Genomic DNA, 22,659 nt, shown 5'->3' with positions numbered 1-22,659 from the left:
GCTTAGTTTCAGGTTTCTTAACAATTCCTATCCCCTTACAGCGTGGTAGTGTGGAAAGAATGTGTAAATGTAAGAAGAGCATTTTGTGCATGCCTGGTGAGAAGGACCTGATGCCCGTTAGCCATTAATATTTAAAAAACTAAAAAATCTCAGAATAGATATTAACATGTTTCTTAGCTCATCAGAATAGCCTCTTTTATCTTTCTTTCTCTCTCCTTCTTCAGTTGTTCAGTGTGATTAGCCATGAAATGTAGCTTTTATGCTTTCATAGAAATAGGAGGTAAAATATTTAAAAAATAATTTCAAGTCAAAAATGAGTAAGCAAACTATTTCACACCCTCTCTCTTGCCAAGCTGAAACAAACAGCACTCTCCAGGCAAATACTGCACATGTCTGGGGTAGCCCAACAGTCAACGACAACTCTCGAATTGCTGTATCGAAGAGTAGTTAAGGCAACCTGGAAGCAAAGAGGGGCTGGGAACTGGTCCTGAAGCTGCACGTGAATAGCAAGCACAAGTTTGATGCCTTTGGGTTGGCTGTGGAGAGGCTCCAACGAAGGTGGTGGGGCAGGATGGCCATGACACTTCAGGGACTCCTCAGTGTCACCCTGCCTCACCCTGAGAACAAGGTGGTGGTGGTGGTGTTTTAAATAATATGAAAGCAATGAAATATATCCTGTTAGCCTGACCTGACCTAATAGATGTTAGGGAAAGGGAAGTTGGGAAAGAATTTTATTTCTTTGACCCTAGTCAAGCAAGTATAATGAATTCAGCAGGAAATTCAAAATTGGCAACAATTATATTAGAATAAATCACCTTGTCGGGGAAGCAACACACACATCTCTAAGGGCTGTGATCTCATTAATTAGTTTTCATAGCATATCTCCTGATTCACCGTAGGAGATGATGGTATTTATGATTCAGAGTTTCAGTCCTTGGCAAGGGGCCCCTAAGGTAGTGAAACCCTGAGCAGGACAAAGGAAGGTGCCCTTGCCTGTTGTGTACTCACCCTGTCTGTGACCGTCGCTATAATCAGAGCATTTGGCACCAGAAGGGCAGTTTTGGTTTTCTTTATAAGGGTTACTGAGAAAGCCGGAATAGAGATCTGAAACAGAATCACTGAGTTAACACCGGTTTGGGCTTCACAGAGCAGCACTCCAAATCTTCACATAAAGGGAAAATAAAAAAAGATCAATCAAAACCAGGGGCAAGCTCTCCAGCCTCCATGAAGAAAAACGAATCTTAAAGAGTGGCACAGGTGTATCACTTGAGCTCCTCAACGTGGTGTTTACAAAGCTGGAGGATAAATCTGGATCATCAAGTCTACTGAAGGGCTTGGTGGGCAACCTTTATCTGTAGACATGGGAAGACAATGCAAAATGTACACTCATTTTAAAGGTAAGCCCAAGGCTCTAAAGAAGTTAAGTGCCTGTGGTCATCCACTTTGAGCTAATCTCCACATACGTGACTCCCCTAGGGGAAAACGGTACAATGCCCTGGTGTAGTAGAACTGTTATTGGACAGGAAGTTGAGGACATGAATTCTCAGTTCTTTTACTTTCTACATGACCTACTCAAACTTAAGAGCTATCTTTCCTTGGCCTCAGTTTCCCAACTTGTAAAACAGAGATAGTCTTACCTACGTCCCATAATTGGCTGTGGATTAAATGAGATAATATATGGAAAATGCCTAACACTCAATAAAAATGTCATTCACTTCCTCATTTGTCTCATAAAAAGAGGATCGGTGAAATGAAAGAAATAAAGATTAACAATGACAGTTATAGTAGCTACCACTGTCAATACCTGTTTACCAGATGACCATGTCCTTTAATTATGACATTCCTATAAAGTAGATATTCTACGAGATAAAGGAGTTTCTTTGGCGAGGTATAGGATTTGTTCAAGGTCATAAATATAATAAGTTACAAAGACAGAATGTGAACTAATCTGATCCAAAATATGGGTTCTTTTTAATACAGTGTGCTCCATGCCACAAAGAATGGACCACACTGTATCAGATACGACAAAGAATAGCAGATGTTCCTGATACTGTAATGCTATGTCCCTTCAACCATGTTTAGTCTCAAAACTGGATCTCATCACTTTGTCACACACCCCTCTCCTGGTGGCAGGAAAAGGACCTGAATCCCTCCGCAGGTGCACTCACTGACTTGAATGTATGTTTTGTAAAAAAGGGTTCACATACTCTGAAAGAGCTCAGCAAGGTCAGTGGGGACGAGGTGGGCCTTGTATTTGTACTGCCAGCTGGAAGGATGAAAACTGAGCTTTTAATTTTGAAAATCTTTAATTTTGAATATTTGCATTCCTATTTAGGTTTATGAGATAGAGTTATTTTACTGCTCCTCAAAGTACCAGATGGAAGACTATGGGAGAATGTGGGGCTAGTTTAAATTCTATGTTAAAGAGAAAAAAACTCTTTTGCCAAAGAATTCTACCCACAAAACTTGTGAAGTGTGGGAGACAGTTCAGAAGTTATAAATTGGGATCACTTTGGAAAGCTCTACCAAGATAGATGATAGTATAAAAATGAGTCTCATTTTATTTCTGAGCAGCAACACAAACAAACACAGTGACAAGGGGCTATAAATTTGGATTTTTGCATAATCTAAGGCATGGAACAAACACCCTTATGAAGTTCTCGATCAACTGCTTCATGAGTATAAAAATGACAACTAGATAACATTTGAGAAATAAAGCATGAATCACTTCTCAGTTTGAGCCTGGATGGAATGGGATGTGTGCATTTAATTTTACTTGCATCTAAAAATACACACGGGCTGACTGAAAGGTCCTGACTGAATTAAGGTTTCACCTTATTAATACTTTTCCTGGGTAGGGGGCTTAGAAAATTCCCTTTCCTAGAGCAAATTGTTGGGTTGCTTTTAGTTCATATTGGATCACACTGGACTAAGTCCTGTTGGCAGTGAGGAAATTTGGCCACTGAGCTGAAGCCCAAGTCTCCCTGACACCATCCTCAGTGGGGAAGGAATGTGCAAGTCACCATCGTGGTTCACATTGTCCCACTCACTTTTGTCTCTTAGATTAGATGCAGCACATGCAAGAGCAATTCCAGCGCGTCCATGCCTTTAAAAAACCAGCTCGCTCCTTTAAGCTTTTTGTGGTATGTTCTCTCTAAGGTAGAGGTAGGATTTTGAAACCACTGCTGCAATCATACTAGTTTGAAACTGCACTCACTGGCTTTGTGAATTCCTCATCCCTTAACAAAGACTAATTCTTTGTTCACTAATGTTTTCGACCCCTGCTGCTTTGGTTGGAGGTGTTGGCTCTCTGTATTCCTAAGAATTAATCTTAATCCCACTGGACTGGAGATGAGTACTACTCAGTCCCCTTCCCCACTCCCTGAACAAGTGCTTATAATCCAGAAATCTAGAAATACGGTGCAACACTACTCAATACTGCTTCGCATTATACTGATTCAAATAATACTGTGAATCAAAATGATGTTTACCTGCACATAACCCTACACAATAAAAATCACATGTTTGATGTTAGTCTGCTGATTCAACACCAACCAAAGTAAGGAACTGCCATCATATTTGTTAAGTGGTCTTAATGCATAAGGCTGCCAGTGGCTTTACGGAGAATATTTAAATAAAACATCTCCCATTCAAAACAAAAAGAGTTTTTAAATCAGCTACTTCATGAGTAGAAAAGCTGCTTATTCAGAAGCATGAATCAAAATGATTAAAAACTCAGAGGTCCCACAAACCCTGGGTGTTTCTCTGACTCCTTATTCTGGTTGCCTGAATGAACTGTGTGATATCACAGCTCAAAGGGAAGGAATGTCAGTGGGATGGAAGCAGCTTTTTCTTTCTGGTGCCAAAGTCCGAGGTCCTTATTTTAGAAGGTGGTGCCCTGGGAAAGCTGCCGATTCCTTCAGACTATTCTCCTTAATGCAGGTGTCACAGGCCTTTGCGCCTCCAGATCTGTGTTTAGTGAGGATGAGAAGATGTCAATCAACGACCACAGGGGATTGTGGGTATGTGACTCTTCCAGACTCGACCTAAAATGCCTCAATTCCTGCTCATTTTGTGCTGGTGTTTCTTTAAAAAATTGTTTTGGGTTTAATGTATGTCTTTGAAACAAAGTAGGGCACACCCTCCATATGAAGAACTTTGAGAGTTTGCTGGTGACAGCTGGTAAAAAGGATTTAAGGTAGGGTTATGGGAGAGATGCCTGTATGTAAGGAAATGCATGAGAGAGTAGTGTTGAGGGAAAAAGGGAAGTTAGTGTCATCTGGAGGCATTTACAGCCTGTAGTATTTGGAACTACAGTAAAGGAAATTTGCTATAAAAGTATAATAATGACACAAATATTTAGAAACATTGCTGTATTTAAAACAAGTCAGATACACAATATATTAAAAAATGTGGTTAGCTTTCTTTTAAAAAATAATTATACCAACCTTAGTGTCTTTCCCAAAGACCTTGGAATGAAAACAAATCCAGTTTTCAGATACAAAGAGCTTCCCTTGGTATAATATTTCTTTCTGTAGAGCACAAGTAAAACCTGGGAAAACAAATACACATATAGCATCATTTAGAATTCCCATTTCAAATGAAAATTGTGTATATATGTTGGTGACCCAGGGATGGGCAGAGAGAATACACGCACATCCGCAAAAGATCTCTCACCTCTTGTTCAGTCCTCTAGTGGAACACAGCTACAGGGACGAGAGTTTGTTTTTAATTCAAAGTCTCACAAGCTTCAGTGTAAACATCAAAATGGAAAGGTAAGCCTGTCATTGTAAATGAGAGTTCAAGAATGATGTTTCAAAAGTCTCCTCTGTTTGGGAAGGTGTGTCACCCCTGTGCTAATCTGAGCAATGATGCCCCTCCTTCCCTGGGATGGCCACTAATGACTCCTTTTGAAATAGGCGGTCTCACTGTGGGATGAGCACGTGACCCACACTCTCCTGTTTGGAGATGGTGGTGGGAATCCAGCGTGTCGCCTGAACATTTGTAGACCGAGGGAGGCTGGGATGGAACCATGGGCCCTGATGCACCTCAGCGGAGCGGAGCAGGTGCTTATCTGGCCCACTGGCCAGACGTTTAGATGTGATCACTGAGCCCTGCAAAGCTCAAGGTTGACACATCTGTCCATCTAGGTCTATGTGGCCTTCTGGTGGCCTCTCTTGCTCTTATTTTGTTATCCTAAAACTCAGTACAATCCAATCACAACCCATTTCAGCAGTGAACATGGGAGGCGATCAATGATTCCATATCATGTAGAGAGATTCAGTTTCCCATTCTACTCCCTTACCTTTCAAGGTGTTTGGTGAAAGTTGAATGAATGAAGTTGGCATTACTGTTACACCATGACTTTCAGAAACCTATTCCCCTTCGTGATTAGGTCCCCAGGCTCTTCTCTCCCCAAATCAATGAGCATCTTTTCAAATAGGTAGCTTAAAAAGTCAAAAAGGGGGAGGGTATAGCTCAGTAGTAAAGTGCGTGCTTAGCATACATGGGGTCCTGGGTTCAATCCCCAGTACCTCTACTAAAAAAAAAATTAAATTAAAAATTAATTAAAAAATATATAAAGAAACCTAATTACACCCCCCCAAAAAAAACCCAAAACAAATTTGAGGGGGAGGGTGTAGCTCAATGGTAGAGTGTGTGCTTAGCATGTGCAAGGTCCTGGGTTCAATCCCCGGTACCTCCGTTTAAATAAATAAATAAACAAACAAACAAACAAACAAACAAACCTAATTAACTCCCCCCTAAAAATAAATAAAACAAACAAATCACCCTATATTAACTCACACAGAAAATTTTTTTAAAAAGTCAAAAAGGTGAGCACTTACTCTGCCTCAGGGGTTCCTCGGTGGGGACGTCCAGAAACAACTTGTGGAAGTGCATGTTTGCCTTGTCCTACAAGAGGGACAGAACACAGGTACCACTGCTCTCGCTTGTGGAAATATCACAAACTGTAACTTCAGTTTAAATTATGTAACAAATTGCCCCTCCCTGAATAAAGTATCTTTAAGAATTCCTTCTCTCTGATCTGATCTCCTCCAACACAACCCTTCAGTGAACAACAGTGGAAGGCGAGGCACAAAGGTGTCATTTTCCAGCAAGATTAGTGACTTGCTGGTTGGACAGTCATCTATAACCATGATGCAGCTGGTGGTCAGCCTTCTGCCGAAGTGTCTGGACAAGGACGTCCCTAACAAGGAGTGAGATGGAATTGTAAGAAATCTCACCAGGTAGTGGATCCCAGGACACTAAAGATACAAGAGAGTACTCTTAGAAGATGGTAGTGATTAAAAGCTCTGTTCTCAGATAACCCCGAGTTCAAGTCTTGGCCGCATCTCTTCTGTGGTATGTGATTGCGGCCTAGTTACTTAACCTCTCTGGGCCACAGGGTAAAACAGTACCTGCCTCAGAGGGATGCCGTAAGGCTTGAACAGGGTAAGACATCTAAAGGACCTACTCCCTGGTTTTGTCATTTTCCCTAGTACTGCTGTGAAGGCATTTCCTTGGCCAGTGTTGGGGGAGATGACAAGCAGGATTTCACACACAAGACTTAACTCCCTAGGGTGGTACAAGGCCCAACAGTCTGACATGCTGCACATCACTTCATTTTCGAGGCATCTGTTTCCACAGCTGTGACAACTGTGGATAGACAGCAATTATACAGCTTGTAAAATGCTTTCACAGACACCACCCCCACCCCCACAATGACCTGGGAACTGATGTCCCCATTGCATAGGTCAGGACACTGTGTCTCAGGGATACTGACTAACTTAACTGGCACCACATGGCTACCAGGAGGGAGAGCTGGGTCCTCCGTCCACAGGACCACTCTTCTTCAAAAGCATCCTATTGGGCAGAGTCTTATGAGCACAACAGAGAGAAAGCACAAGTAGGCCCTCGATGATTATTATCCAAACTAGAAGTGGTCTCAAGGGCATAAATGTCCCTAGGATTGCTGTAGACAAGAGTTGCAGACAGGCCATGCAGATGATGGTTGGTCCCTGCAAGCCAGCTATTTCACAGATGAACGCCTCATATAAAGTAGGGGAGCTCATGCAGCTCTCCAGAAGTACCTCTTTTTAAAGTAATTTTTTTGTTTGTTTTTTTGGGGGGAGGTAATTAGGTTTATTTACTTATTATTATTATTATTATTAATTTGATGTAGATACTGGGGATTGAACCCATGACCTTGTGCATGCTAGGCATGTGCTCTACCACTGAGCTATACGCTCCCCACAGGAGTACATCTTGCATCCAGAAAGTTTCCTTGATTAAAGCTAGGTCTCCTGTGAGGGCTTTACTGAGACTTTTTTTTTAATGGCTACAGTGAGCACTGGTTGCATGCTTAATTTAAAAATATCCTGGGCCAAGGAGTCTTCAAAAATGTGAATTTAGTAAAAATAACATTTTTAAGCAGGTAGGAACTGATCTAAATTAAAGGTGACATGACAAATACATGCAATGCATAGCTCTTTTTTTTTTCTTACTGAAGTATAGCTGATTTACAGTGTTGTCAGTGCAGGGCTCATGGTGGGCTTTTAGAGACGGGGGGACGTCCCTCCTGAGACAGTTGTGGAAATTCAAAAATGGATTTTATATTAATAACATTTTTGTATACTTGCTTTTTAGTTAAATTTCTTGGGTGTGCCAACAGTTTCTTGGTCTAGTTCTTAGGAGACACATATTCAAGTATTTAGGGCTGAAGTGTCAAAAAGCCCCAAACTGCTGGCCGCAGGAAGTGTGCCACACTCTACGACACAGAACCGGCTTTGTGACCTGTATCTGGGTGTATTTTGGAGCAGAACCAGAACTGCTTCTGGGGGAGAACCATGACCCTGTTCCCAGGTTTCCTCCTCCGTGTACCAGTGGGAGGCCTTGTATTCACACGGGTGCCCTATCAGACTCTTTAATTGTACTGCAAAGATGTCACACCTCACCTGGTCTTGGCTAATCATCAGACAAGCACAGGCCTCTGGGCTGGTCCCTGCTCTCCGGCACTTGTCAGGTGAGAGGTCACAGCATGCAGTATGTGTTGAAAGGTCAGTTGTGACATGTCATACTGATGAAAGACGCCTGAAGGAACTGCCTGTCCTTTCCGATTCTCTAAAATCTAAGCCTCTGTTAGTCCCTGACCCTGTGTTCCTTCCTTCCATTAGCTTTAATGCTTCTGTCACCCTCTGTGACAAGACACATCTCGTTACCAAATTACCTGGCTGGAAGATGAGGACTTTTTCCTTTCAATCTTAGAGTCATTTTTGCTTTCAGTTTTACAGTCGTTCTTCTCACTTACTAAAGAGACACCGTCAAAACTGGATTTCGACCTGAAGAAAGAAAATCCAACGAGTCTATGAGTTTTTTTACACTACTTATTAATTTTATTGTAATAAATCTTGATTATTATACCAGCTCACAAGAAGTCCTGACATTCATTTTTCTCTACTAGACATTAACAGTCACTCCTAATAGTCTAAGGGCATTGACACAGCACGGGATTTAGGAGACGGGGGTGATGTCAGCAGGCTGTAATCTCAAACTGCAGAAACTGTAATTTATGGAGGGGAGAAGTTATCAATGGAGTTGTGAAAGTAACTCTATCATCTCAAAAGTATTTTAAACAGTATGAAGAGGAGTACTAGAGGCTGATTATTAAAATGGCAGCTATAGTTCAATCAAAGACTCTTTGTTTCAGAATTCTATTAATATTTAACAAGTGTTAATTGAGTGGGGCATTGGGTTAAATGCCTTGGGGGGCACAAGAAGCCTGTGTGCACATCAAAAACATCTTTTTAAAAAGGCAGGGCATGATGCAGCACCGAAATAATACGCATCGTAGGCGTCAGGAGGAGGTATAGAGACAGTAAGTCTAACAGGACAGAAGAAAAGAGACAAACAGGACGATGTAGGTTTAATACACGGGGCCTAACAGGGTGAGCAGGAATTAGATGTGAGGAAAAGAGAGACAACATCCCAGAGTGGGAAAACAGAAGTGAAATCAAGATGAAAAAGAAGGACATGTTTGGAAACCTTTCTGTTGTTCTCATAAGGGCAGAGGGCAGGGCTCCAGGATTTCTTTCTAAAGTGATTCCAGTCCTGGCTCTGTTTGAGTACAGTCTTCACGTATCTTCAACCCTACAGTGAAACAGCCATTTCAGAGTGGAATGCAAGCACCGTTTTCAGATGTATGTACATGAACAAGGTTTTGATACAATTATGTAGATTTTTTTGTTCATTGAGGGGAAAATGGCACATGAAACCCATGATTCCATAGCAGGATTCTTTAGGACAAGGCTCAGTTAAAAACAATATTTGGTTCACAGTGAATATAAGAAAAATTGTATGCAATTTGGGTGGTCTGTGCGTGTGACAGAGGGACAGAAATCAAGTTAGGGAGACTTTACGCTCTGGTTTTCTCTGCTGTGAAAAGATGGACTACGCGATGTTCTCGGCCCCTGCCAGCCCCATCAGTTTGAGTCCACGATGCTCAAACCACAGGTGGAATACCTCTCATCAATTCAAGGCACATGGATTTGGATACAGCTACTGGCCCTTGAACCAATTCACAGATATAAAATTCCTTTAGAACCCCAGAAGTTACTTTTAAAAAGATTACGAGTAAACATTTGTACTCTATTTGAAATTAAAGTTGTTTTTACAAATGTCAAATTACCTATTATTTATACTACTGACTAATTTGAATTTATCACCTCTACTGACTCAAATTAATAAATGTTAATGGTACCGTCAAGGCAACAATCAGACCTTTGGAGAACTATGGACTGTAAGCCAGTGTGACAGAAGGGCAGCTGTGCCTTTGATGATTCCAAGAAGCACAAGCAGAAGGGGCTTTTCTGCACAGCACTGGGCTCTGAGGTGGGGCTGGGTGCTTATTTGCATACAATGATTTCTTTGTGTCTTCTCAATGGTGTTAATCTTACTTCCTACAGGTGATGATGAGCAGGCCCGCAAGCCCAGTGCAGAATTTTTATTAAAAACTTTCCAGACAGTGAGAGCTGAGCATTAAACCAAGCACAGGGCTCTTTGCAGCTACAGAGATCACACGCCGTGAAGTATAACAAGCATGCCCTGGCCATGATATGTGTACTGTTCTCATCCGTAGCCTGGGGAAGGTGGAGTTAAACCAGCCATGTTTTCAGAGTGCCTGCAGTAGCCAGTCCACAGTGGTGAAAGATACAAGAAACAACATGCTTGGTGAGTGAGGCAGGATGCTCTGACAGGAAACAGCTATAGAAAGAAAGGTTAAAAGTGAGATGTGTTGAAACAGGCATGCAGAAAAGATGGAGAGAGAATTGGGAGTGACAGTCGGAAAAGAAAATGCTGGGGGCCGAGTGCAGACTTACGCTTGGTCTTGGGTGAGGTATAGGTTTGGAGAGAAGATATGGGCTGGGTAGCCAGGAAGGAAGGGAAAAGCAGGAGTTATTTACTCATCCTTTAGAGAGGACAAAAGATGTAGAAGGCAGCAGTTCTGACAGTTCTAATAAGAGAGCTAGCACCCTTCCACTAGGTGTAGGTAAACGGCCACAGTTACCTATAATTGATCCTTGGCTTAACCATTCTCTTTTAAGGGTAAAAAAAGCAATCTGAAGTTCCTACTTCTTCCTTCCATGTGAAAGACAGCACCTAACTAGTGCCCCTGAATGTGATGGGAACCAGAGCTCCCCATCTCAAAACCGCCTATCCCCTGACAGCCCCATGGCCAAACTGAGTCTGTCTTCCAGCACCGACCCAGGAAACTGGTGGCCCCCGGAGACATGCACACCCAGGCAGGGTTCCCCTCTGCTCTTTTCCTGGCTGCCAGGAAAGTGAGACAGCAGGTGTTCACACCCACAGGCTGGGCAGATACTCCAGCCCGGGCGGGCCGCATCAGCAACCCTGCCAGCCTCTCCAGGTGCTTTATAACTGCATGCCAGAGAGGGGGCCACCCTGGGTTTACCACTTAGCAAAATCAGTGTTTTCAGAAAGGGGCAGAAATTCTGCAGAAGGCTGGGGCAGGAAAGTGCAGAGAGGCTGCTAGGAAGAGGTAAGAGAGGAAGGCAAGCACCAGGCCCACTTCTTTCTCGGGGGTCTTATCTGCCTATAGGAGATCTTAATTCAACCACCACAAAACCAGACACATCAGCTCCTCCAGCAACCCCACCTCCCCAAAGGCCAAAAGGACAGAGAGAGTCAGTGCGAGGACTCACCGCAGGGAAATGATTCTCTTCTGGTCTTGGGACTCGGCCTCACTGGTCGGAGCAGGGGACTGGGCTGTTGGCGACCTGCAGGCCTTCTTTTTCTCCTCCACACCATTCTCAGCCTCTGAGCTGGAGAAGAGAAAACGCTTCACCTTAAACATCCAGAGGAGGGAGAATGCAGAAACGATGAAGTAACCTTGCTTTCTGGAGAGAGGAATGATCTTCAACCCCCACGAGAGGCTGAAGTCAACTTGGGCAGCTGTGTCCTTTCCAACTCTCCATTCTCCCCCTCCTCAGCTGCTGCCCCCAGGGGAGGAGCTCCAGGGCAGGCCTGCTTCAGGAACACGTGCAGGTTTCAGTGTAGGTAAATGTCTGACTTTGTGGGGACTTGCTGTTCCCGGTTTGGCAGCCCGTGGGTCCTGCGCTGCCCAGCTCTGCCCTGCCCAGCCACCTGGGAGGTGGCAGATCACCTGGAGGCTGGGAGGGCCCCTACGCAGGGCTCACGTGTGGCCTCCTGCCAGGTGTGAGCCTTCCTGCTCTGTTTGCACTTATGTCACTATTCACCTTTTGTTGTAGTTTTCCGGTCCCGATTTGGGTGGCTGTCAATTTCACCAAGCACTTCTCTAAGCAATTTACAGTCTCTAATCCGCACCACCACTCAGGCTAGGTGGGAATTTTTACCCCCCATTTCATAGATATTCACTATCTGAGAGCCTCAGATTCCCTATCTTGCCCAAGTTTGCAGAACTAGTGTCCGTCTGAGATGGGATTCAAACTCAGGTCTGTCCATCTGCCTTTGTGTACACATCCGTTCTCCTTTCTCCGCTGCCACCCAGCCATCCCCCCAACACTCATGTCTCCATCAAGCCCCCTTATTAGCTCTTCAGTGTGGAAGGAGAACCTTACTGATTTTTATTCTGCCTACAAGGTCTAGGACAATGCTGGTAGATAATTGTGCTCAACAGGCTTTTGGAAAACGAGGTCTGACTTGGTCAAAGAAGGAGTAAAGGAGATAGTAAGTCGAGAAGGTCCGCATGCTGAACCACGAATGAATGGAGGGTGGGCAATGCGGTGGGCATAGAGGTGAGCTCCCTGAGTTTCGGGATCAGGGGAAACCGTTTCCATCACGGGAAGAGAGGAAGGAACGTGGTAAGGGACAACACAAGGTGTTATGCACAGATCAGGCCGTCTCTGATGTCAGCCTGCACAGCGGAGGACTCACAAGACATACTTCAAGAATATGAGAACTCCACGGTGGCTAGGCACAAAGGAAGATGGCACTGCTGTGACACTTTAGCTAATTCTAATCCTAACTTACCACCCCTTTGGCGTTCTCACTTGCAAACGACTGCACAGGCAGGAAATGTTATTGGTCGCTTGAACCTTTGTGGCTGCTTGCTTACCACTTCTCACAGCACATGAAGATTCCAGCTCGCACTAGGAGTCCTATTGTAGTGTCAAAATCAAGACCAAGTACATCTGACAAGGTATCTGAGTAATAATCTCTACAAATGGTTGATGCTCTCATTTTATAGTGAGCATTTCTCTTTTCCTAAGTAGGTAAACATCTGAGGACATGGGCTCAACCTTCTACTTCTTTAATTCTTTTAAAGCACTTATGTACAATAAAAGGGCTCGGTCCATAACTGAGTTGCATTATGTGATAGAAGGTACATGGGAAGCCTTGAAATATTGCTTGGGTTAAAATAGATGATTTCATTTTAATTTAGCATCAAGTTTAATAACTTATGGACTCAAAAAAATTTAGAACTGTTAGCGGCCCTTCAAGCCATCTCTGCCTTTTCTAACCTCCACCCCCACCACACACACACATTACTCCTATTCTTCAAAAGCGTAAGAAATCCACTTCAGAGTCCCTCTTTAAGTAGAGAGATGAAGTGTGTGTGGAACTTCAGTAATCCACCTCTGCATTCACTCAAACATTTACTGAATTCCATGCAGGGCCAGATTAAGACTCGGAGGCAGGGAGGTTAGCAGTCTGGTATGGCACTTCTGTGTACTCACAGAGCCACTCCTGGTTAGGACCCTTCAAAGGTGCTCTCTGCCTGGATGCAGCTCTGCTGATGCACAGCTTGGCAGAGAAACGGTGCCCCTAGCTCTGGGCAGAAAGAGCCCAGCACCAAGGTGCCAAGGAAGCGCAGCAGCTGAATTTCAGCCCGTCTGTGCCCTGACCTCCCTGTGCAGGGCAGGGCACTGCGCCTTCAGCGCGTGGTGGTCCTGATTCAGGGCCCCTAGCTTTGCATTAACTGGATTGCAGAGCTCGCCTCTATGCCAACCCACCCAATCAGTGTCATTTAATGACAGAGCATTGGGTGTCCTCAGGTTAAAATGACTTCTTTTTAGAGAGTCTCCACCCCTCTTTTCCCTAAACAGGCTCCTCCTCTGAAGGCCTCCCCAGCGAGCACAAGCTCAAGCTCCACAGAGCCTTCCATCCCAGTCACCTGGGCCCTGCTGCTGCTGGCTTTACAACTCACCGGCCCCCTCATCAATTAACACCTCGCAGTGTTAACTTTTTTCTCCCAATTGCCTTATCAATACACCTACGAGACTGAGATCCTTAAAAGCAAGGAACTTTTTTTTTTTTTTTTGCTGCACTCAGCTTAGTATCTTGCTCATTGTAGTCATTTATAAGTGTTGACTGATGTGGCATTAATTCTGGAGCTTCTCAAAGCGGAAGTGAAATTCATCTATGAGTCAATTCAATTTCAGGTTTTTGTGTACTTAAAGACACCATGGAAACTCAGACAAGTTCATTCCTGACACAGGCAAGATGATTCCCGGAGGCACCCCTGACTGCGGAGGTCTTGACAGCAGCAAACTGAAAGTATGCAGAATCCAAACAGCAGAGACTTTCGCCTGTGTTTGAGTGAGGAGAGCGTGGGAGGGGAAATGGGCCGCTTCCTCAAGGCCTCTCAGTAACTGTAAAGTTACTGTCAGTGAAGCTGAACTCTCGCTGACAAGGCAGAGGAAATAACAGATCTCACTTAAGTCATGAAAATAAAAAATTCAGTTGCTATTTTTTTTTTAAAACAAGAAGATAAAGCCCTTTCAGGGACACCAACTCAAAGAGTCAACTAAACAAACCAAACCAGTCCTCTTCTTTCAACAAATGTTTACTGAAGGGTCCCTGCTGGCCAGGAGGATGCTCAGAGCTGGGCGGGCAAGACAGATAAATGAGTGGCAGTTTTAAGTATCCACAGAAGCAGCAGCAGATGCTGGGAACACGGGATCAACCTTCACTTGGCTTTGGCAGGTTATTTTTTCCTCCCATCTCCAGCTCAATTTAAGCCACTTATGGGCCCTGAAAGCTTCTCAGTAGGAATTTCAGAGCAGTGAGACAGATAGAAACGCTTACACCAACCAAGCCTGACTTTACCTACCTGGGGACATTTTTATTACCAGCTAGGAAGTGCTGGTTTCACTAAGACACTGCCACACAATGTTCCACAGCCTATAAATAAAAAAACAGGTTGGACAGTCCCTATCAACAGTCCAATATTCGTCACTTCCTTAGACCTTATCAGACTGACGACAACTTGATTCAGATTTCATAGTTTTTCAGAATTAGAATTTTTACACGGTGTCAACGATCATTCCTCCTGGAAAGAGTCTCTGAGTTTTAAGTAAACGCTGCACTCCTTTCTCTTGTCATATCAATCTCCTAGGCCCTTTACCTCTCCTGCTGAGAATGTGTTGGATTCCGGCATCATCACATGTAAGTGATGATTAAGTTCTGTCTCAGGTGAGTGATTAAGCTGTTATCTCGGGTAAATGCAAACAAATGTCTCACTGTGGATCAGTCTAGGAAGCTGTTTTCCTTCCTAATTACAGAGATAAATCTATGTTTGTCTACCTTCAAGTTAAATTAGTCTAAGCTTAGGCAGAAAAAAATGTCACTGACCTCCCTTATGATAGTACAGGTGAGACAATTTTATACCCACTATCATTTATAAAACCCCCTGATGATCAAAACCAGTCTTGACCAACAAAGGTTACGAAGACCAGATCTCCAGAAGATCAAATCCCGGAAACAGGATGGTCATGATTGAGATCAGGTCTGTGAGACTAGAGTGTTGCTGAAACCCTGTGCTGAAAACCAGGCTTCACCTGGACTCGCCAAGACCTGGGGCCTCACAGACTCTTGTTTTTGATGTGGGGCCTGCTCGATGGCTCACACACAGGGGAGGCTGGCAAAGACGGGTGACAATACTTCGGAAGCAAAAAAATGGGCTACAGGGACAGAGGAGGGCCTTGGGGACTGCTGGACAGCAGCCATAGTGCAAACAAACATCACAGAAGGTGCAGGAGTTGGTGACGGAGACTAGGACCTCTCCAAGGCCCCCCAGCCTCTCCAACAGCAAAGTAAATGCAATCTCCCAAACTAACTTTAAGTCAGGAAGAAGTCTTTCATTTACAATTCTGATATAAATATATCTTTTTCTGGAAACTTTCTTTTTTAAATTGAAGTATAGTCAGTTTACAATGTGTCCATTTCCGGTGTACAGCATAATGTTTCAGTCATACATATACATACATATATTCCTTTTCGCATTCTTTTTCATTATAGGTTACTAAAAGATATTGAATATCTGTGCTATACAGTATAAACTTATTTATCTATTGTATATATATATATTAGTTAGTGTCTACAAATCTCAAACTCCCAATTTATCACTTTCCTTCCCCTTCCCCCCCTGGTAACCATAAGTTTGTGTTCTATGTCTGTGAGTCTGTTTCTGTTTTGTATTTACAAAGTTCATTTGTGTCTTTTTTAAAAAATTCCTCATATGAGTGATATATGGTATTTTTCTTTCTCTTTTGGCTTATTTCACTTCGAATGACAATCTCTAGGTCCATCCATGTTGCTGCAAATGGCATTACTTTATTCTTTTTTATGGCTGAGTAGTATTTTATTGTATAAATATACCACATCTTCTTTATCCAGTCATCTGTTGATGGGCATTTAGGTTGCTTCCATGTCTTGGCTATTGTAAATAGTGCTGCTGTGAACACTGGGGTGCATGTATCTTTTCAAGTTAGTTCTCTCCATACATATGCCCAGACAAGTTAGAGTTCTCTCCATACATATGCCCAGGAGTGGGATGATTGCTGGACCATATGGTAAGTCTATTTTTAGTTTTCTGAGGAATTTCCATACTGGAAGTTCTAGAAGCTTTAAGTTATATTTATTTCTGAATAGGTACTAGAAGCACAGGAACGCAATTCAAAAACAAATCTCCCCTCTAACCCCGTTTTATGGTGGCCCTGTTTCTCTCCAGAGGCACCGTCATAGCATGCTATTCCATACCCTGCTTTTTTCCCCTCACTTAAAAGTATCTTGGTGCTCTTTCCTTATTAGTCCACACAGAGCTTACTCATTCTTTTTAATGACTGCATAGAGTTCCACTGTAGTAGCTGAATTATAATTTAACCATTTCCTTATTGATGGGCATTTAGGTGATTTCAGTCATATCACAAATATAGACAACACCACAAAAAATGTCCTTGTATGTTTACTATGTGTGAATATATGCAGAGGATAATTTCCTGGAAGTGGAACTGCTGTGTTAAAATGTACACAATTTAAAAAACTTACAGTTATTGCCAAACTGCCCTCCACAGAGGTAGGCCACAGACTTATAATACATAGCAGTGTTCACACATTCTAATCAAAGTGTTACACTTAAGAAAAAAAATTCAAATTGCCTAGCAGAGTACTAGCCTATGAAGAAAAAGTATCAGAAGGGTTTTCAATTAAAAAACTGAGTAACTGAACTGCAGAAAATCAAGGTACCTAGTATGGGGCATAGAACCCCAGGGTAAATCCCTTCTTTACCTTCTATTTTGAATAAAGTGGTCCCAAGCTAAGTACCTACTTCCTATCCATGTTCTTCCAAAGCTCCTCTAGTCCTTTAATTTTTTTCCCCAGTCCCGCATTCTTAAATGTCAAATGACAACAAAGGATTGGCAGACCCTTGAAGAAAATCTTTAAAGAAAAGACTAAGATAAACCAACAAGAAAATAAAACCCTTAGAAAACTGACTTCAGAGAACAGAAGAAAACTTGAAATAAACAAGCCAACAAGAAAAAACAAAAAACAAAAAAATCCCAAACCTTCTAGTTAATATCTTCAGAGAGAGGGGGCAGAATTCATAAAATAGATCACAATATTATGCAAAAGGGAACCTTCCTGACTCCTCAGGACTCTCAGAATCCAAGTTCTTACCAGCCTCTGAGGCATCTCATACCTGCCCTGTCCACCCTCCTGTTCTCTCCAGTCCCTTCTCCTCACTCCCGGCTGCCACAAGAAGATCTGGGCACTAGTTATTCACTCTGCCTGGAGCCACGTGGCTTCTCCCTCTCTTTACTCAAGTGTCATCTTCTCAATGAGACCTATTTATTTAACCAAAGTGCTGGAAAATAGCATCAAGATACAGAAATTCAAAAAAAAAAAAAAAAGAAAAAGTAAGAGGGAGAAAGAAGACATGTTTAAGACAGGCACTTCCATATCCAATGAACAGGAATCCTAAACAGAAAAAAAGATGAAATAAGGGCAGATGTTACTAATTTTTTATTCTAAAAAGTTGGGAGTCAAATTAATTTAAAAGAGCTTTAGGTGGATGTATTGTTTAAAGATGAAAATAGGAAGCAGAGAGAGTGATGTGCCTATTTCAAACTGGGAGCAGGAAGAGGTGGAAGCAGAGAGTTAATATAAGTGAGTTGACTCTTATGTTCCATCAAAACAGGAAGTTGAGAGATAATGTGTAGAATTAGCAAGAAAGAGCAAAATATATACATTTTGTAGATAATGAAGTAACCATCACCACTAAAATCAGGCATAGTTAAAACTACTGAAGGTGGCGAGGGGAGCTGATGAAAAACCTAGCAGTCTGGTTTTCCCTGGAGTAAGGCAGCAGAAAGAAACACATTAGGGTTATTGTGAAGTTTGATTCCCAATGAGAAAGGGCTGCTTTTAGACTTCATCTGGTTGGCAGTAAGGATTCACTGAAGATTTTTAGACAGAAGGAATGAAACGATGAAGACGAGCTATTAAGTGGCTACCTTCTCCCCTGCACACACCATGGGAGGCTGGATGAGACACGTAGACACGTGCTTCTGGAGGATTATACTGGCACTGGTGTATAAGAATGAGGATGGGCAGGGGTGGAGGCTGGAGATAGTGAGAACATGGAAAGGCAGATGGGGGAGGAGTTTGAAGGCAAGAAACAGAGACCACAGTGGAGAGATAAAATTCAGAGGTAACACCAGAATGAGTTAGAGAGCAATCAGTGGAGAGGAACAGCCAAGATAACCCAAAGGTTATCTGGGGAAAGGAGACGACTAGCACCACCACGAGAAGTTACACAGGAACACACATGTAGTTTGGGGGGAGGGATTTTGCAAATCTCGTTTGAGATATAATAGACATACTGTTAGCAGGTTAGAAACTGTATCTAAAAAAGAGAAGAGCCCAAAAGAACAACAAAAAGAGATACTGACTTCGCAGAGGAAGGGTTCTGCTGGTTGGAAGCGATTTCGGTTAAGTCCCAAGCACACTGCATGGCAGACGAGAGTACCTAGAAATCAGCTGCAGCACCAGGGCTGGAGCGATGGCTTAGCACAGGCCACCCACTGGCCCCAACGTGCCTCTTTAACCTGGTCTCATGAGCAGACGTGTGATTCACTCCCACCTTTACGTCGACTCCCAATTGTTTTCCTAAATTCTTGCTTTTCTTTCAAAGCCTAAGGCAACTCACAGAACTCCAAAAAGCGTTTAAAGTTCAGGAATTTTGATTCTGAAGGGATAGAACCCCAATTCAAACTAGCTTATGTTTAAAAAAAAAACCACCCACAAGGGCTTCTGTCACTGCTTTAAGATGAAGTAAACAGCGGAGAATAGCTGCAGCTGCAGATGTGTCCCCTCCACCTCGGGAACACACAGCGGCCATCTCCAGGGTCCCCCTCTCCAAGTCTTCTGGGACATCAATGCCCGATTCATCCTCCTGAGACACCGCTTCCATTATGTCCTGCCCCTGCTCCAGATCCAACAGTGGCTTTCTATTCAGCATCAGAATGAGGCATCTGGGTATGAGCCAAGACCCTCCAGAGTTCTGCAGTCTCCCTCTACTTTTCAAAAATAATTCTCCATTCCAGCCATGTTGGTCTTCTCACCATTGCTTGGCTTGCGTCATGCTCCATCCTCCCCCTGGGCATGGCTGTTGGTTCTTCTAGCCTGGACTCTCCTCTCTGCTCTATCCTATTTACTCATAACTATCCATTGTTCTAAGCCCAGGACATGTCCAGTTATACACCATCTTAATATTGGCCCCCATCTTTATTTCCAATATCTGGTTATAAGAAATCATGCAATTCATACTTCTTGATTGGGCAACTTTGAGTTACCTGCAGTTCAGAACAATAATCAGCATTTGAAAAAGGGCTTGGGCTTAAATTTTATCTCAAGACCTATGTCATAAACTCCTTCCCAAGTGTGACTGACAAGTTCTGTTGAAAGAGGGTCATGCTGAAGGTGGAAGGGGGGAAAAAGGCTATCTTTTCACTTTCCCTTTCACTGAGTCAGCATTGTGTGCAATCTTCTCATTCAAATTGACCATTAGATGAAAAATAATTTGAAATCATATGGAAACTTGACTCAACTGTCTTCACTGTTGGAAGAAACAACAATCGAAAGCAAAATCATAATCAAATTAAGTAACTTCTCAGCGGTGGTATTTTGAGGCCAAGCACGGTTGACAAACAACAAAGGAAAATGACAAGAAAATACATCAAGGAGACAGCAATTGACTTTTCCAATTTCCAGGAAAGGTAGACTGATGCTGCTGATAGTTCCTTTTTGTTATTTACACCCTTAGCATGTAAAGAGGATTTTGTACAGTGCATTGCTCAGTGCTCACAAAGTTTCTAAAAACATGTATTTAATATATCTCCTTCAAACTAGTCATCTTCTCGGGGCAACGACTTTAAACATTTTTTGTATTTCTGTCTCTACTTTTTTTGAAGTTGTTCTTCCACCAGCAACTGCTGAATGTCAGAATAAGCCACTTTTCATACATCTAAGATATGTTAGAGGGAATGTGTTTAATTAAGGCTTTTGCCAGAAGGAAGTGTTTGGGGGAAGAACTGTATTTTAAAAGTGTAATGAGAAACTTACCAAAACAGACAGATAAGAATGCAAAAGGCTAGGGCATGAAATCCAGGAAAATTTTTTTAGAGAAAGTACAACATGAACAAATCTTCAGCTATTACGGAAAATATTCAACATATCATAAACATTCAGTAAGACTGAAAACTACCTCAGGTACTTTAGACTAAGCACATACTGACCCCATTAAAACCCAGAATCAAACAATGTCAAGACCTTCAGTTTGGATTTTTCAGAAGTAAGTGGAGTCCATTGCACAGAATATCCACTTGGAACCCCATTTGAAAGGACCAGAGGACCAAGAATAGAACAAAATTGAGAATTTGAGGATTTCAGGCAAAAGTCGTAAAATTTTACTGTATTCAAATAAGGGGAAAGGAAAGAACAAGTAACCTGCATATTGGGTAATGCCAGTAAGAAGCTATCGGGAGCCTAAGAACCTGAGAGGTGAGTAGAATTACAAGGAGCCGAGTGCCTGAGGTGCGGTAGTTGCAGCTGCAAGGATGAGGGTGTAGCTGAGCAGAGGAGTTCTGGGTTTTTGCGAGATTCCCAGGACCCTGCCATGGTCTCCTGAGATGAGGCTCAGCTTTAGGAAAGTGATACCCCTGAAAAAATTACTGTGTCTTTTCTGCTAGATGGGTACTGGAACAAAGTCATGTCAGGGAGACCCAAATTAGGGGTACTCGTTTAGGAAAGAGAAGGAATGAGGACCAGGTGGTAAATGAGAAAATGAAAAGGGAGGAGGGAGAGACACCCCAAAGGGAGTCAGTCCTGGTAAACTTCATGGGCAGAAGAGTTTTTCATGTTCACAGAAATTCCTTTTGAGTTAGACTTCCTCTCTCTTGTTACCATACCTACGGGAATAACTTTTGTTTGGAGAGAGAGAGAGGATGTATCATACCAGAAATACATGTACTTAGCCAGAAGGGAATATTTTACCTATTAATAGCACAGTAACATTTAAGGTTAAAAAAAGCAATAAAAGAAACCCAGGGCCATTAGAAGCCGACTTGGGAAGAGAGAAACGTTTGCTTTTGTTTTGAGGAGCCCGGTCCCCGTGGAGACAAGCTGCTACTTTGACCCTTTGCTGTTGCAGGAGGCGTTTGGACTTGAAGCATCGGAGATCTGAGCTGTCTCCCATCACCCTGGCTGTCATCTGTGATGACTAAAGTGCTTTCTTTCCTTATACCCTTCCCTTCCTGGAATTCTGTCTTTCTGTTCCATGTAGGGGGAAAAAAGATCAAACGCTAGAGAGCTGAAAGACAGAGGTACGTGGGCACTACAGCAGAGTTAAAGTTGCCACTAACGTCCAAAATAGCACCAGAGACCACTCCAGAAACTTGTCTCTCCTCTGCTGCCCCTACTGGATTCAGCAGTACCCCTTCCTCACCCTCCTGTATTCTGATCCCATGCCTCAGAATGGCCTGTGGATGAGGACAGCTCAGGGTGTGCCACATAGGAATTTCCCAGAAGTCAGCTTCCTATCTTGGCTACATCATCCCCAGTAATCAAAATCCATGAGACGTTATGGATGCCACTGGCTCACATGAAAATTCTCTTTGTTTAAATGCAATGTAGTGTTACTGAAACTCAGGTTCCCTTTCTAATGAAACATTAATGGGACTTAATTTCTAGAGAAGAAAGATACTGTCACTTTCTAAAAATGGGATAACTCTACCTTAGAGAGAACAGTTTGCTACAAAAGGATCTCATTTAACCAAAACACTTCCAAACGAAAGGTACTTAAGGAAAGAACAGTTCATGCTGTCCTATGGCAGAAAATAAAAGAGTTTAGGTATTTCAAGTTGTAAGGTCCCAAAGTGTTAATGTACCCTAATTATGAAAGTAAACCTATTAACTGTCTCTTAGATATATTTGTTTTTCCCTGGAATTCATCACTGTGTTTTGTACATATTAGTGTCAATGATATGGAATTATTCTATAATTACATATCATATATGATATAAATTATATTTAATACATCAGAATATTGTTTATATCAAAATATCATGGATATCATATATGATCTATTATTATATATAGCTGGTATTATATGTATCAAAATATGGAATAATTGTAGAACTAGTAACTCTGCATGGCTGTTGAAAAGAAATGTTTACCCCAATATTTTAAAGACCTAATTTGCACAGGATAGAAGAATTACAATCAATGAAATTTGACAATTAATATCTCTTTCAAGGAAATAAGCAGTAAGTCTAATAAATCTTACCCCTGATGTCCCTATTTCCTGCCCTTAATTTCTCC

General features: G+C 42.5%; 1 protein-coding gene across 9 annotated transcripts in view; it reads right to left on the bottom strand.

Moving 5' to 3' along the window:
• The window catches only part of GRAMD2B (GRAM domain containing 2B), an 89,403-nt gene that overhangs the window by 12,764 nt on the left and 53,980 nt on the right, over positions 1–22,659 (bottom strand). For 5 of the 9 annotated variants that reach the window (XM_074360591.1, XM_010971547.3, XM_010971548.3 and 2 more), the window contains exons 2-6: positions 11,220–11,339; positions 8,228–8,339; positions 5,847–5,913; positions 4,449–4,552; positions 1,009–1,104 (exon numbers count right to left, since the gene is read on the bottom strand). In XM_074360591.1, the coding sequence (XP_074216692.1) occupies positions 1,009–1,104; positions 4,449–4,552; positions 5,847–5,913; positions 8,228–8,339; positions 11,220–11,339 (499 nt within the window). Of the gene's footprint in view, positions 1–1,008; positions 1,105–4,448; positions 4,553–5,846; positions 5,914–8,227; positions 8,340–10,376; positions 10,420–11,219; positions 11,340–22,659 lie in introns of all 9 variants that reach the window. The other 4 variants (XM_074360589.1, XM_074360590.1, XM_074360588.1 and 1 more) reach the window with 1 other exon arrangement.

Source organism: Camelus bactrianus, chromosome 3, assembly GCF_048773025.1.
Source record: "Camelus bactrianus isolate YW-2024 breed Bactrian camel chromosome 3, ASM4877302v1, whole genome shotgun sequence".
Taxonomy (NCBI): domain Eukaryota; kingdom Metazoa; phylum Chordata; class Mammalia; order Artiodactyla; family Camelidae; genus Camelus; species Camelus bactrianus.
The sequence above is the reverse complement of the archived record's forward strand: the minus strand, read 5'-3'. Positions and strand labels throughout refer to the sequence as shown.